A 12,930-nucleotide genomic window follows, 5' to 3' on the forward strand; every position below is an offset into this window, starting at 1 on the left:
CCTTCTCACTTGCGCGCGCGCGCACGCTCGCTCGCTCGCTCTCTCTCTCTCTCAAAAATGAATAAACATTTAAAAAAAAATTTTGTTTTAAACACAGAAACTACCTGCTTTCTGTTACATTTGGTTTCTCAAGCTACCTAGAAGTTCTCACGCTGCAGTGGCCAGCTTTGAAACTCTGCTTCCAAGCTCCAAACCCTCCCTCCCCCACCCAAAACTGGGGCATCCAGGAATCCAGAAGAAGGGACAGAGGAAAGTCTGCAAGGGCAAAGACTCGGAAAAAGGGAGGGTCTGGCAACCAAGGCCATACATTGCCTGCCCCAAGCAAAACAACCATGTGGTAATTTCTGTAGCAAAAAGTCCAAAGGGAAGGGAAATAAAAAAAAAGACACAATTGGTTTTCCTGGATGAACTTAAGCTAAATAAACAGAGTACCCCCAAACACACTTTGCTTTGGAAAACCTCATTAACCATCAACTGCCAGTTGTCACTAATAAAGTCCATCCTGATGCAAAATGTGATTCCCAGTCAACCTATTTTTTTTTCCCCTGTGTAATCTAAGATAAGAAAATAAACAAGGAAGCACTCCAAAATTCACAGCAACACTAGACCAGATCTCCCTCTGGATCCTTGCAAAAATAATCTTGCGGCTGTTACACCTGGCAGAGGGAACAGGGATTCCACAGGTTTTTCCAAACGGAGTCCTACTTTGCAAATGCTCTGTCCTCCAGTCCCCCAGACCCCGAATGCAAAAGTTATCTGTCAGATTCCCAGCCCTAGAGTCAATCTCTCATCCTATCAGCCTGAAATCTGGGAGACGTACTAAGGTGTATTTGATTGTTCTACCAAACGACACCCCCCCCCCAACAAAGCCTTCCCCTGGGGCCCTCAAGGATGACTTTTTCAACACTACAAAGGCAGCAGGCAAGGGAAGGGCCACAAAACAGAACAAGGAGGTATTTTTGGATGCTAATCACCAGCTCCTAAGAGCCAAGGCTGTTTCTCTCTCCTGAATCCAAGACAAAAGAGGGAAAACAAAACTATCCTGTCCAGGTTCGCCTACTGTGTTTCCCAATAATCAAGAGAGTGTGCCACAGACGTGCCCTCCTGGAACAAAGAGGTAAATCGCATTAGAGGGAAGCTAAAGCCCAAGACAGTGGGGATTAAACCACAGAAAGGGAACTCAGGAGCCAGAGCCAGGCCAGCACTGAGCATGCAGAGGAAAACTTGCCAGGGAAAAAGCCACGTGCATCCCCACAGACAGGAGCCTCACATTACAGAGGTGGGACGGCCCTGCACCCCAAACCTGACAGAAGGGCCCGGTGAGGCAGCGGGGGACAGCCCTACCTTCTTTCCTGGCTGTTCCCCAAACTTCCCATATCCTTCCCGTTTCCCCAAACCCCCCTATAGTAATTAAGCAGACAGAAAGTAAAAGACGGCAAAAATACGTAACCACAGGAGCGTAATGTTGATGCAGCACAACCGGGGAAGGGGCAAACATCCCTTCCTCCAGCCCGAGCCTCTTCCCAGCTCAGCCCTTTGGGAATGGGGCGTTCTTGGTGAAAGGGGGGACCCCAATCCACAAAAGACATGGGAGAACTTAAGCCGGGAAACCACCCCCTGTGCCGCCGCCCTCCCCCCACCCCCCAATCCCTGGCGTCCCCTCCCGCGGAAGGTTATTTTTAATTGCAGGGGCAACCGCAAAGCAGGAAGCCCTGTCCCCCAAGCTCTGGCCCCTAACGTTTCCCCTAAAGCCCCGGAGCCGGGCACATGCACAGCCCCTGCCCCGTTCCCGGGAGCTGAGCTGCCAAGGTCCCCCCGCCCCTCCGCCCGGCTCCTATCGGCGCCGCCCCCGAGGGGCCGGGCGCGGGACCCCCGAGCCGGCTGCGGAGCGGACGAGGCGGCACCGGGCGGCCGCGGGGGGCCGCGGGGGACCGCGGGGGGCTGCGGGCCCGGCCCGGCCCGCCCGGCGCTTCCCCTCGTGGGCCGGCCTCCCAGCCGGCGGCCGCCCCCTCCCGGCGGCCCCACGCGGCCCGGGCGGCCGCGGAGCACGTACCCAGAAGGGGTCGGAGCCATCGGCGCTGCAGAAGCCCCGGAGCGCCATGCGGCGGGCGGGCGGGCGGGCGGACGGGCCCGGCTGCTGGCGGCTGCTGCTGGCGGCGGCGGCGGCGGCAAGAGGGCGGGAGGCGGCGGCGGAGCGGGCCCGGGGCCGCAACGCCGCCTGGTTGGCCGGCGCGTCACGGGGATGCGGCGCCCCGCCCCGCCCCGCCCCTGCGCCCGACTCGCCTCCAGCCGCGGGGTGCCGGCGGGCTACGCTGCACCCCTCGGCGCCCACCCTGGCGGGGGCCCGGGCGGGGGTGTGTGTCCTCCAGGAGCTGCGGGGACCCCTGCGGCCGGACCTTGCGACCCGTTTTCCAATCCCGCGGTGGCGACGGCGACAGCAACGGTAATAGTATCGCCAGGAGAAAACAGGTACTGAGCCCTCCGCCAGCCAGGACAGTGCCAGACGGCTTAGCTGTATCCTCATTGGATCCTTACTAGGAGCCCAGAGGTTGAGTGACTTCTCCAGGGTCACCGGGTCAGCCCCGCCAGCTGAGTCCAGAGCTGATACAGAGGACAGAGACAGTAGGAGGTGGATACGCTCATGGGTCTACCCTTCACAGATGGAGAAACTGAGGCCCAGAGAGGTGAAGTGACTTGCCCAAGGTCACACAGCTGCCAACGGCACAAGTGGGATCTGAACCCATGACCCATCTGCGCCAGAGGGGTCATGGCGGGAAGACTCCAATCTCCATCCCAAACCGTTGTCACCCCCCACATAGGTAGAAAGCACCTTGCCATTTTCTCCATCATCTTTAGCAGCACTCAAATAACCAGGTTTTTGATCCTCTTAGAGGTAAACTGAGGCCTGGAGACATATCTTCCTCAACTCAGGTGGGGGTTACATGGGGCAAACCCATGTTAAGTTGAAAATATCCTATGTTGAAAATGCATTTAGGGGGCACCTGGGTGGTTCAGTCCGTTAAGTAGCCAACTTTGGCTCTTGTCATGATGTTCGGTTCATGATCTTGGCTTCATGAGTTCGAGCCCCACATTGGGCTCTCTGCTGTCAGAGCAGAGCCCGCTTTGGATCCTCTGTCTCCCTCTCTCTGCCCTCCCCTGCTTGTACTCTCTCTCTCTTTCTCTCTTTCTCAAAATTAAATAAACATTAAAAAAAAAAAAGAAAATGCATTTAGTATATCTAAGGTACAGAACATCACAGCTTACCCTAGCCCACCTTAAATGTACTAAGAACACATACATTAGCCTACAGCTGGGCAAAATCAGATCTAACACAAAGCCTACTTTGTAATAAAGTGTTGAATATGTCCCGTAATTTGTTGAATATTGTACTGAAACTGAAAAACAGAACGGTTGTTAATCAATTTTAACTGCTCTTGATTGTGTGACCAACTGGGAGCTACAGCTTGCCGCATGGTGAGAAAGTATCATAGGGCATATCGCTAGCCTGGGACAAGATCCAAATTCAAAATTCCAAGTCCAGTTTCTACAGAATGCATACAGCTTTCACCCCATCATGAAATCAAAAAATTGTAAGTCAAGCCATCATTTAAGTCTGGAACCACCTGTAGTGATAATTAACAGGCATTCACAGTCATGGGACTTCCTAAAGGCATGTTCTTAGCAATGAACATGAATTAACTTAAATGCTCACAACAGCCCCATGAAGTTAGTATTATTATCATGATCCCCATTTTGTGGTTGAGGAAACTGAGCCCCAGAGAGGCAGAGTGATTTGTCAGGGATTACGGAGGCAGCAGGGCTACAAACCACTCTTTGAACTCAGGCAGACTGGGAAGGAAGGAATCTGTAACGCTGACCATTTTGCCATATTGCCTCAGCACTGTTTAATGTACAGGTAGTTAGTGACAGAGGAGCTGGGACTGGGGCCTGAGTGTCTAAGCTTTCACTGTGACACCAGCAATGCCTTTCCTTCCTTCTCTCCCCCTTAATCCTTTGCCTGATGTATAGTTTCCATTACACACACACACACACACACACACACACACACACACACACACACACACACACACACCAGCTGCACCAAATAAAACAGGAATGGTGATTGAATGTGAGACATCCCCCCCACCCCTGCCCCTGCCAAGGACTTAGGGAGATAGGATTGGTTTCTGTGATTTTTTTATTGGCCGAGGCTCCCCTCAGGGTGAGTTTTTAAGGGATAATTTATTTCAAGTGATAATGCTCCTTGGCTGGTTGCTTTGAGATTTATACATCTAACGAATACTTATTGAGCATCTATTATACGCCAGGGCTTGCTAGGAATGAGAGAAAGTTGCTGTTCCTATGCAGTTCGCAGTCTTAGGGTTGGGTTTTTTGTTGTTGTTGTTGTTGTTGTTGTTTGATTTTTTTAAGTTATCTTTAAACCCAACATGGGGCTCGAATTCATGACCCCAAGATCAAGAGTCAGATGCTCTACTCACTGAGTCTCAGAGTGCCCCCAAAGTGTTGAGGGTTTTTTAAAGTATTTTTTATGGTAGGAGGGCAGGTTAATTAAATAATCACATAAAGCAGAGGCTATTTACAGCTTTGGTAGAAGCTGGGAAGAAAAAGTGGAAGAGGGCCAACAAGGGCCCCGGCCTGCTGGCAGTGGAAGTCAAGGAAGGCTTCTGGGGGAAGGAGTTTATGCACTGAGATGCAAGCGATGAGTCCAGCCTGGATTGTGTTCCAGGCTGCAGAAAACAGCTTACGGAAAAGCCATGAAACAGGACAGAGCAGGCCGTGAGTATAACTAGAAGATGGTCTGGGTGGCAGGAATCCAGAGAGTGAAGCAGATGGGACCCATCTGGGGCAAGACAGATCAGAAGGCTTGCAGGATCTTTTTGGTCAACGGGGGGGGGGGGGGGGGGGGGGGGGGGGGGGTTCAGCTTGGCCCTAAGAGCAACAGGGAGCCACTGTTGGTTTCAAGTGGGGCAAGACGGACATTTTCCATTTTCGTATGAACGTTTTGTTCATTAATTCTTTCAACAAATATTGATTAAGCAAACATATGAAAAGGTTCTTAACATCATCAGGGAAATGCAAAAAAAAAAACCCCAAAAAACAAGAAACAAAACAAACAAACCCAAACCCAGCCATGACAATTTACCAGAGTGACAGAAATGAAAATACCAAGCTTCAGCAAAGATACGGAAGTAAAACTCCTCTGTTAGCGGGGATGGACGTTGGTTCAACCACTTTGGAAAGCTGCTGGATAATTTCTGCTGAAGCTAAACATAGGATTACACAGGGGCACAGCAACTCCACTGCTTTCTGGGAAATGGGAGTGCTTATGTTCACTGAAAAACATCTATAAAAAATGTTCATAAGAGCTTTGTTCAAAAAGCCCAAAACTAGATGTCACTGAGTGGCCCATCCGTAGTCAAAAGGGCGAATGAATTGTGGCCTATGCACACAATAGATCACTACACAGCCAAAAAAAAAAAAAAAGAATCAGACTGCTGGGGTGCCTGGGTGGCTCAGTTGGTTAAGCGTCTGACTCTTCATTTCGGCTGGGGTCATGATCTCCCAGTTCATGGGTTCGAGCCCCGAACTCTCTCTCCCTGATTCTCTCTCTCTCTCTCCCTCTCTCTCTGCCCCTCCCTGGCTTTCTCTCTTTCTCAAAATAAATAAATAAACTTCAAAAATCTTAAAAATTAGAAAAGAATCAAACTGTTAACACATATAACAGAAAGAAAGAATGGAATCTCACCAAACGCAGGAAGGAGCAGAAAAAGCTAGGCACAAAAGAGTACATTTGTTCACAACACCGTTTATAGGAGGATCAAACACAGTCACCGCTAATAGATTTTAAATGTTTTTTTTTAAATGTTTACTTTTATTTTTGAGAGAGCATGAGCAGGGGAGGGGCAGAGAGAGAGGGGGACAGAGACTCTGAAGCAGGCTCTGTGCTGATGGCAGGAAGCCTGATGGGGGGCTCGAACCCACGAACCGTGAGATCATGGCCTAAGCTGAAGTCAGACACGCAACTGACTGAGCCACCCAGGCGCCCCACAACTAATAGATTTTGATTAGAGTCAGAATAATGGTTACGTGTGAAGGGGGTATTGATTAGGAAGGGATACAAGAGAAACTCCTCAGTAGCTGGTAAAGTTCTATAACTGGATCTGGTGGTAGTTACATGGTTTACACATACATATTTTAAAATTCACTGAGCTGGATGCTCAAGGTGGTTGTACTTTGCTCTAGCAAAGTTACACCTAGGGGCGCCTGGGTGGCGCAGTCGGTTAAGCGTCCGACTTCAGCCAGGTCACGATCTCGCGGTCCGTGAGTTCGAGCCCCGCATCGGGCTCTGGGCTGATGGCTCAGAGCCTGGAGCCTGTTTCCGATTCTGTGTCTCCCTCTCTCTCTGCCCCTCCCCCGTTCATGCTCTGTCTCTCTCTGTCCCAAAAATAAATAAACGTTGAAAAAAAAAAAAGTTACACCTAATGCAGAAATGTTAAATAGAGAATGAATGAATGCTAAGTATGAGTAATAAATAACGAGCATACCATTTTCCAGGAATAGGCAAGGTAATGAGCAAGGTCCCATAGCTGGGATGTGGCAAAGACAAGGCCCAGCCCTGCTCTGACCTGCCAAGCCCTCCCCGTGCTTCTCCCGCAGGCACAGACCCGAAGGCCTTCCCTTCTCTTCTCTGTCCCCTTCCTCCCCATCTTCAGCTCCTGTACAATTAAGAAACACCCTAGACCAAGAGGCTCTGGGCCCTGAGCCAAACCCACCCAGTGGACAGCCTACAAAATAAAGGATGATGAAAATGCAGGATGGAGATTTCAAGCACCAGCCCCTTTGCTAGTACGTGATTCAGTGAATCCAGCTGACAAGAATGCCCAAGAGATCCTTTTTAGTTCTCCCTGAATCCTAGCACCCTGTTCCTGTCGGTTTATTTTATAGTACTGGTCACTATTTGCAACCATTTAATTGCTCATTTGCTCCACAGAGGCCTCCCCAGCCACACTGGAAGGTACCAGCCATTGCTGTCGCTCTCGGGAACTGCTACACCAGCCTCCTTCCTGGTGTCCTGTGCCTGCCCCTTCCCACTGCCATCAGCAGCCAGAGGGGTCCTGTTAAAAGCAAGGCAGCTACACACCGCCTCCCCTACCCCCCCGCACAGAACCTGCAATGGCCTCCCCACCATGGTTGGTCCACAACCCGGCCAGATACGATCCAGCAATTCCATTTCTGGGTCGGCACCCACAAGAATTGAACGCAGGGACCCAAACAGATATTTGCACCCCAAGTTGATAGCATCATTATTCCCGAGAGCCAAGCAATGGAAGCCATCCAAGTGTCTGCCCACTGATGAATAAAGCAAATGTGGCCTCTGCATACGATGGAAAATGACTCAGCCTTAAAAACGAAAGAAATGTTGACACAGGCTACAAACTCTGAGCCTTGAAGATGCTGTGCTAAATGAGATAAGGCAGTCAAAGAAGGGCCGATATGGTGTGAGTTCTCAGAGTATTCAAATTCGTGGGGATGAAGAGGAGAATGGTGGTTGGCAGGGGCTGTGGGGAGGGGAGAAGTGGGGAGTTCGTGTTTAATGGATGTGAACTTGGAGTTCTGCAAGAGGAGAGCACGCTGGGGATGGACGTGGTAAGATCTGCCCAACAGTGTGGACGTGCTTAATGCCACAGAAACGTCCCCTTAAAAAATGCTAAGATGCTTGGGGTCACCTGGGTGGCTCAGCTGCTTGAGCATCCGATTGTGGCTCAGGTCATGATCTGCAGGTTCGTGAGTTCCAGCCCCATGTTGGGCTCTGTGCTGACAGCTCAGAGCCTGGAGCCTGCTTCGGATTCTGTCTCCCTGTCTCTCTGCCCCTCGCCCACTCACTCTCTGTCTCTCTCTCAAAAATAAATAAGTATTTTGTTGTGTGTATTTTGCCACAATAAAAGAAATTAGAATAAAAGAAGCAAATAGAGCAGTTAAAAAAAAAATCCTACGAGGCCCCGTGTGACCAAGCCCCTGGCCATCTCCAATGTCATCTTATACCTCTTTGTCCTCAGTCCTGGTTCAGCAGCCACACGGAGGGCTTTCTGTCTCTCCTACATGCCAAGCTCATTCTCACCTCCTGCCTTCAACTCCTGCTAAGCCCTCTGCCTGGAGCCTTCTTCCCCCAGATCTTCAAGTGGCCCTTGCTTCCCCTCAGGGTTCAAAAGTCACCTCCTCCCAGAGGCTTTCCCTAATTAACTTACGCTGAGTAACCCCACTCCCTCTAACTCATCACCTGCTTTATTTTCATGCTAGCATTTAACACTACCTGAAAACGCTTAATTGGCTCTTCTCTCCTCCTAGATGAAAAACATGCCCTTGTCTTCCTTCACAAACTCACTCAACAAATATTTATGGAGCATTAGGCAGTGTCCTGGCCAGGAGCCAGCAAACAACCACCAGCCCTTTGTTTTTGTAAATGAAGTCTTATTGGAACACAGTCCCATACATTTCTTTATGCCTATTTTTATGACTGCTGTATCCCTACAACCTCAGAGCTGAGTAGTTCCAACAGAGACGGTCAAATTTGGGAACCAAAAAATCCTGCTGGGTCCTCAGAGGCCACCACAGGGCACATGGCTTATTCTTGGAGTGAGGCGGGAAGTCATGGGAGGGAACTGAGCAGAAAAGCCGTGTAACTTGAGTTAAGTTTTTTGGTTTGTTTTTAAGTCTATGTATTTTGAGAGAGAGAGCAGGGGAGGGGCAGAGAGAGAATCCCAAACAGTCTCTGCATTGTCAGCACAGAGCCCGATGCAGGGCTTGAACTCAAGAACCGTGAGATCATGACTTGAGCCGAAATCAAGATTTGGACGCTTAACTGACTGAGCCACCCAGGCGCCCCTTGAATTAGGTTTTAACAGGTCACTCTGGCTGCTGGATGGAGAATAGACCGTGGGCTTGGCAGTGGGAGGGGCAGCAGAAGCAGGGTATGATAAGATCAAAGCAAAACAAGGTTATGACTAAAGGGGCTAATATCAGCCTTGACTGCAAAGTGGACCCACAGTAGTGAAGTGACCGGACTATTGTGCTCAGAAAGCCCTTATCTGCAGCTCTGTACCTGTGTTGGAAATCAAGGTAACTTCTCCCATCTTCTAGGAGAGAGACAGGTGCTTCCTTGGTAGTGATATCATTTCAAACTGCAGATTTTCTATAATTTTAGAAAGCAAAATTCTCAGTGAGTAAGAAAGGGGCAGTCAATCAAAGAAGGAGGTGACTTTGGTGCCTTACAGGTATGGAGTATCCTTGGGAGAAATCGCGTTTCCTGTTAGCTTTGCAATTAGTGTTGTTGTGTCTGTTATCCCAGCCTGAAGAATGGCCAGGCTGAGTGTTTCCTCTCTTGGTCTGAATCTAATTTCTGCTTACTCACAATTAAGGATCATTTACTGCATTTCCTTGTCCTGAGCCTTAAGTGTCTTTTAATGGACAGTCCCCCATTTTTTTTTTAAATAACACCATCTTGCTGAAGAGAATGAGCCAATTATACCAAATGTCCCACATTCCGGATTTCTTTTGTTTCTTCGTTGGTGTGGTTGAATTTGTTCCTCTGTCTCTTATGTATTTTGTGAACTTTAGATCTGAAAGTTTCATTGGATTCAGGTTAATAAAGATGCTTTCTGAAGAGGATGCTGCTGACAAGGACAGTGTTAAGAGGATCTGTTTTCCACATAGACCTTCCACCCAGCTCTCTCCTAGATATTCAAGCAAGAGAAATGAAAATGGATGTCCACACAAAGACTTGTACTTGGAGGGGCATTATTCATAATGTCCCCAAACTGGATATTTGGGACAAGCCAAATATCATCAACAGGTGAACGGGAAACAATTTGCAATACATCCATATGGTGATTGCCGCTCAGCAATGAAAAGGAGCTACACCTTAGATCCGTCTCAGAATCACCGTGCTGAGTAAAAGAAACCAGATGCGAAGGGCCACCTGCTGTATACGGTGACCGAAAGCAGACCACTAACTGCCTGGAACCTGGGAAAGGAGGAATTGACTGGAAGGTTGCAGCAGGAGGGAACATTCCAGAATGATGGACATTTCCTTCCTATATCTCGAATATGGTGGGGATGATACTGGCATATATGTCAGAACTCATCACAGTGGCTACTTTAAATGGGTGTGTTGTATTGCATTCAATTATATCCCGGTGGGGTTTCGAGCAAAAGAGAATCTGTGTAGATCTCTGCTTCTGTGTGTTCTCTCCCCTAAAACCCATATGCCTGTGAAAGTGCCCGAGGTCCAAGGTGTTCCCTCCTTTACAATTGTCCTTCCTCCAATGCACAGAAGTAAGGCAATCCTTGTCACTCTTGTCAGGACCTACTGAGGATGTGGTCGTTCTCCAGTATAAAAACCTGGATGCCAGACAAAAGCATCACGTGAAATCACCGTGAATGACCCCAGAGACCAGCCAACACATCCTTTTGCAGTTCTGATGGTTTCCTCTCTCCTTCCAATCTCCATGGAGGACGCATGGCTTGCTGGGTGATAGATGACTACAAATAATTTCTGATAATGAGTGACAATGTGATATGTGGCAAATTACACAGGAGTTTCAACATGTGTGACCTTGAGTCACTTAGCAATGACAAAATTTCCATTCCAGTCCCCTGTTTCTGTGAAAACATTTCTCAGTATTTACTACGGTAAAAACAAAACATTGGAATAATGCTTATCCTAAACTCTGTCCCATTCCAGCCATGAGGAATATGTATCCACAGGTAGATGAACCTGAAACACACACACACACACACACACACACACACACACACACACCACCAGCCCCATTCATCTCATTAAAAGCCTCATTTAGGGGACACCTGGGTGGCTCAGTCAGTTAAGCCAACAACTTAGGCTCAGGTCATGATCTCACGGTTCTTGAATTCGAACCCCATGTCGGGCTCTGAGCTGTCAGCATAGAGCCTGCTTCAGATTCTGTGTCTCCCTCTCTCTCTGGCCTTCCCCCACTCGTACTCTGTCTCTTTCTCTCTGTCTCTCTCTCTCTCTTTCTCCCCAAAATAAATTAAAAAAAAATTTTTTGAAGCTCCATTTAGAATGAAACATTTTATATATTGTACATCTGAACCTAGTATCACACTGTATGTTAACTAACTAGAATTTAAATTAAAACATTTAGGGGCGCCTGGGTGGCGCAGTCGGTTAAGCGTCCAACTTCAGCCAGGTCACAATCTCGCAGTCCGTGAGTTCGAGCCCCGCGTCAGGCTCTGGGCTGATGGCTCAGAGCCTGGAGCCTGTTTCTGAATCTATGTCTCCCTCTCTCTCTCCCCCTCCCCCGTTCATGCTCTGTCTCTCTCTGTCTCAAAAATAAATAAACGTTAAAAAATAAATAAATAAATAAAATGCCTTCCAGGGGCGCCTGGGTGGCTCAGTTGGTTAGGCGGCCGACTTCGGCTCAGGTCACGATCTCGCGGTCCGGGAGTTCGACCCCTGTGTCAGGCTCTGTGCTGACAGCTCAGAGCCTGGAGCCTGTTTCGGATTCTGTGTCTCCCTCTCTCTGACCCTCCCCCATTCATGCTCTGTCTCTCTCTGTCTCAAAAATATATAAGCGTTAAAAAAATAAAAATAAAAAAATTTAAAAAAGAATAAAAATGAGTTCCCAAGATCACTTCTTAAAAATAAATAAATAAATAAATAAATAAATAAATACATTAAAAAAATAAAACAAATATATGTAAATATATGACAATTACCTTTTTTTCAGTATATGTGCTGCTAAAGAGAGCAGTAGATAACAATTACTGATCATAATGTGGTATATTTATGCTGTTTTGATCAATTACATTCAAATAATAATTGTAGTGATAAGTCAGAGAAAAATGGTAACACAGCCTTAAGAACACAGGACAGTCTTCAAAATTAGACCCTGGGGAAACAGGACTTAAAAAAAATAAATATAACTTCACGAAGGCATTTTTGTTGCAGAGAAGTATGATCAACTGACTAACAAAAAAAACTTTTAAGTATATTACATTAAGGTAGAAATCTGTAGGGCAAGTAGAATGGAAATACAAGTTAAAGGAGCAAAAAAGAAAAAGTGAAATAAAATTTCCAACTGTTAAGAGCCTGTTCTTGTATTTTTTTTTCCTACATAATTTCCATTTATTTTCATGATCTTGTGTGATTAGGCTCATGGAGTTTTGGGGGGTTTTGTTTAGTTTTTACTTCATAATAGTAAACAACTCTGCAATCCAGCCAGACTTGGAGGAAGGTAGGAAAATATGGAACCCATAGGACTTCAGGGGGAGCACAAAGATGACAAGATATTTTGAGCAAATGGAGCTGAGGGGGCAAAGCTTTGCTGAGCTACAGAGGAATCTCTGGTAATCACGATAAAACACAAGTCAAATACTGGGTGCCTGCCCTGGATGGTTCCGTCATCAAGCTTCCAACTCTTGGTTTCGCCTCCAGTCATAATCTCCCGGTTTATGAGTTCGAGCCCCACATTGGGCTTTGCACTGAAAGCTTGGAGCCTGCTTGGGATTTCTCTCTCCCTTTCTTTCTGCCCCTCTCTGGCTCTCTCTCTCTCTCTCTTTTTCTCTCTCTCAAAAATAAGTAAATAAACATTATAGTAAAATTTGTAAAACTTAAAAAAAAACTGCAAGACAAATTTATTAGATTTGTCCACAGTCCACAATGGTGATCTTCTTCCTGGTCTTGCCATTCCTGGACTCGAAGCAATCCATGGCTTCCGCAATATTCCTGCCCTTTTTCATCTCGCCAGCGACCACACACTTGCCATCCAACTACTCAATCTTGGCGGTGGGGATGAAAACGGGGAACCGCTTGTATTGGGTCCAGCATCTGCCATGGACAGGATGCCAGGACCCACGTGCTTCAGGATGAAA

General features: G+C 47.8%; 1 protein-coding gene and 1 long non-coding RNA gene across 3 annotated transcripts in view; one reads left to right on the forward strand and one right to left on the reverse strand.

The window, feature by feature from the left end:
* The window catches only part of ABCC1 (ATP binding cassette subfamily C member 1), a 140,853-nt gene extending 138,586 nt beyond the window's left edge, over window positions 1-2,267 (reverse strand). The window contains exon 1 of one of the 2 annotated variants that reach the window (XM_043560445.1): window positions 2,054-2,267. In XM_043560445.1, the coding sequence (XP_043416380.1) occupies window positions 2,054-2,101 (48 nt within the window). In that variant the 5' untranslated portion in view covers window positions 2,102-2,267. The remainder of the gene's footprint in view (window positions 1-2,053) is intronic. The other variant, XM_043560446.1, reaches the window with a different exon arrangement.
* LOC122471628 lies at window positions 2,267-10,907 on the forward strand. The gene is made up of 2 exons (XR_006294222.1): window positions 2,267-2,469; window positions 7,013-10,907. It is a non-coding gene; the product is annotated as an uncharacterized LOC122471628 (long non-coding RNA).
* The last annotated feature ends 2,023 nt before the right edge of the window (window positions 10,908-12,930 follow it).

The sequence above is a fragment of the Prionailurus bengalensis genome, chromosome E3, assembly GCF_016509475.1.
Source record: "Prionailurus bengalensis isolate Pbe53 chromosome E3, Fcat_Pben_1.1_paternal_pri, whole genome shotgun sequence".
Lineage (NCBI taxonomy): Eukaryota > Metazoa > Chordata > Mammalia > Carnivora > Felidae > Prionailurus > Prionailurus bengalensis.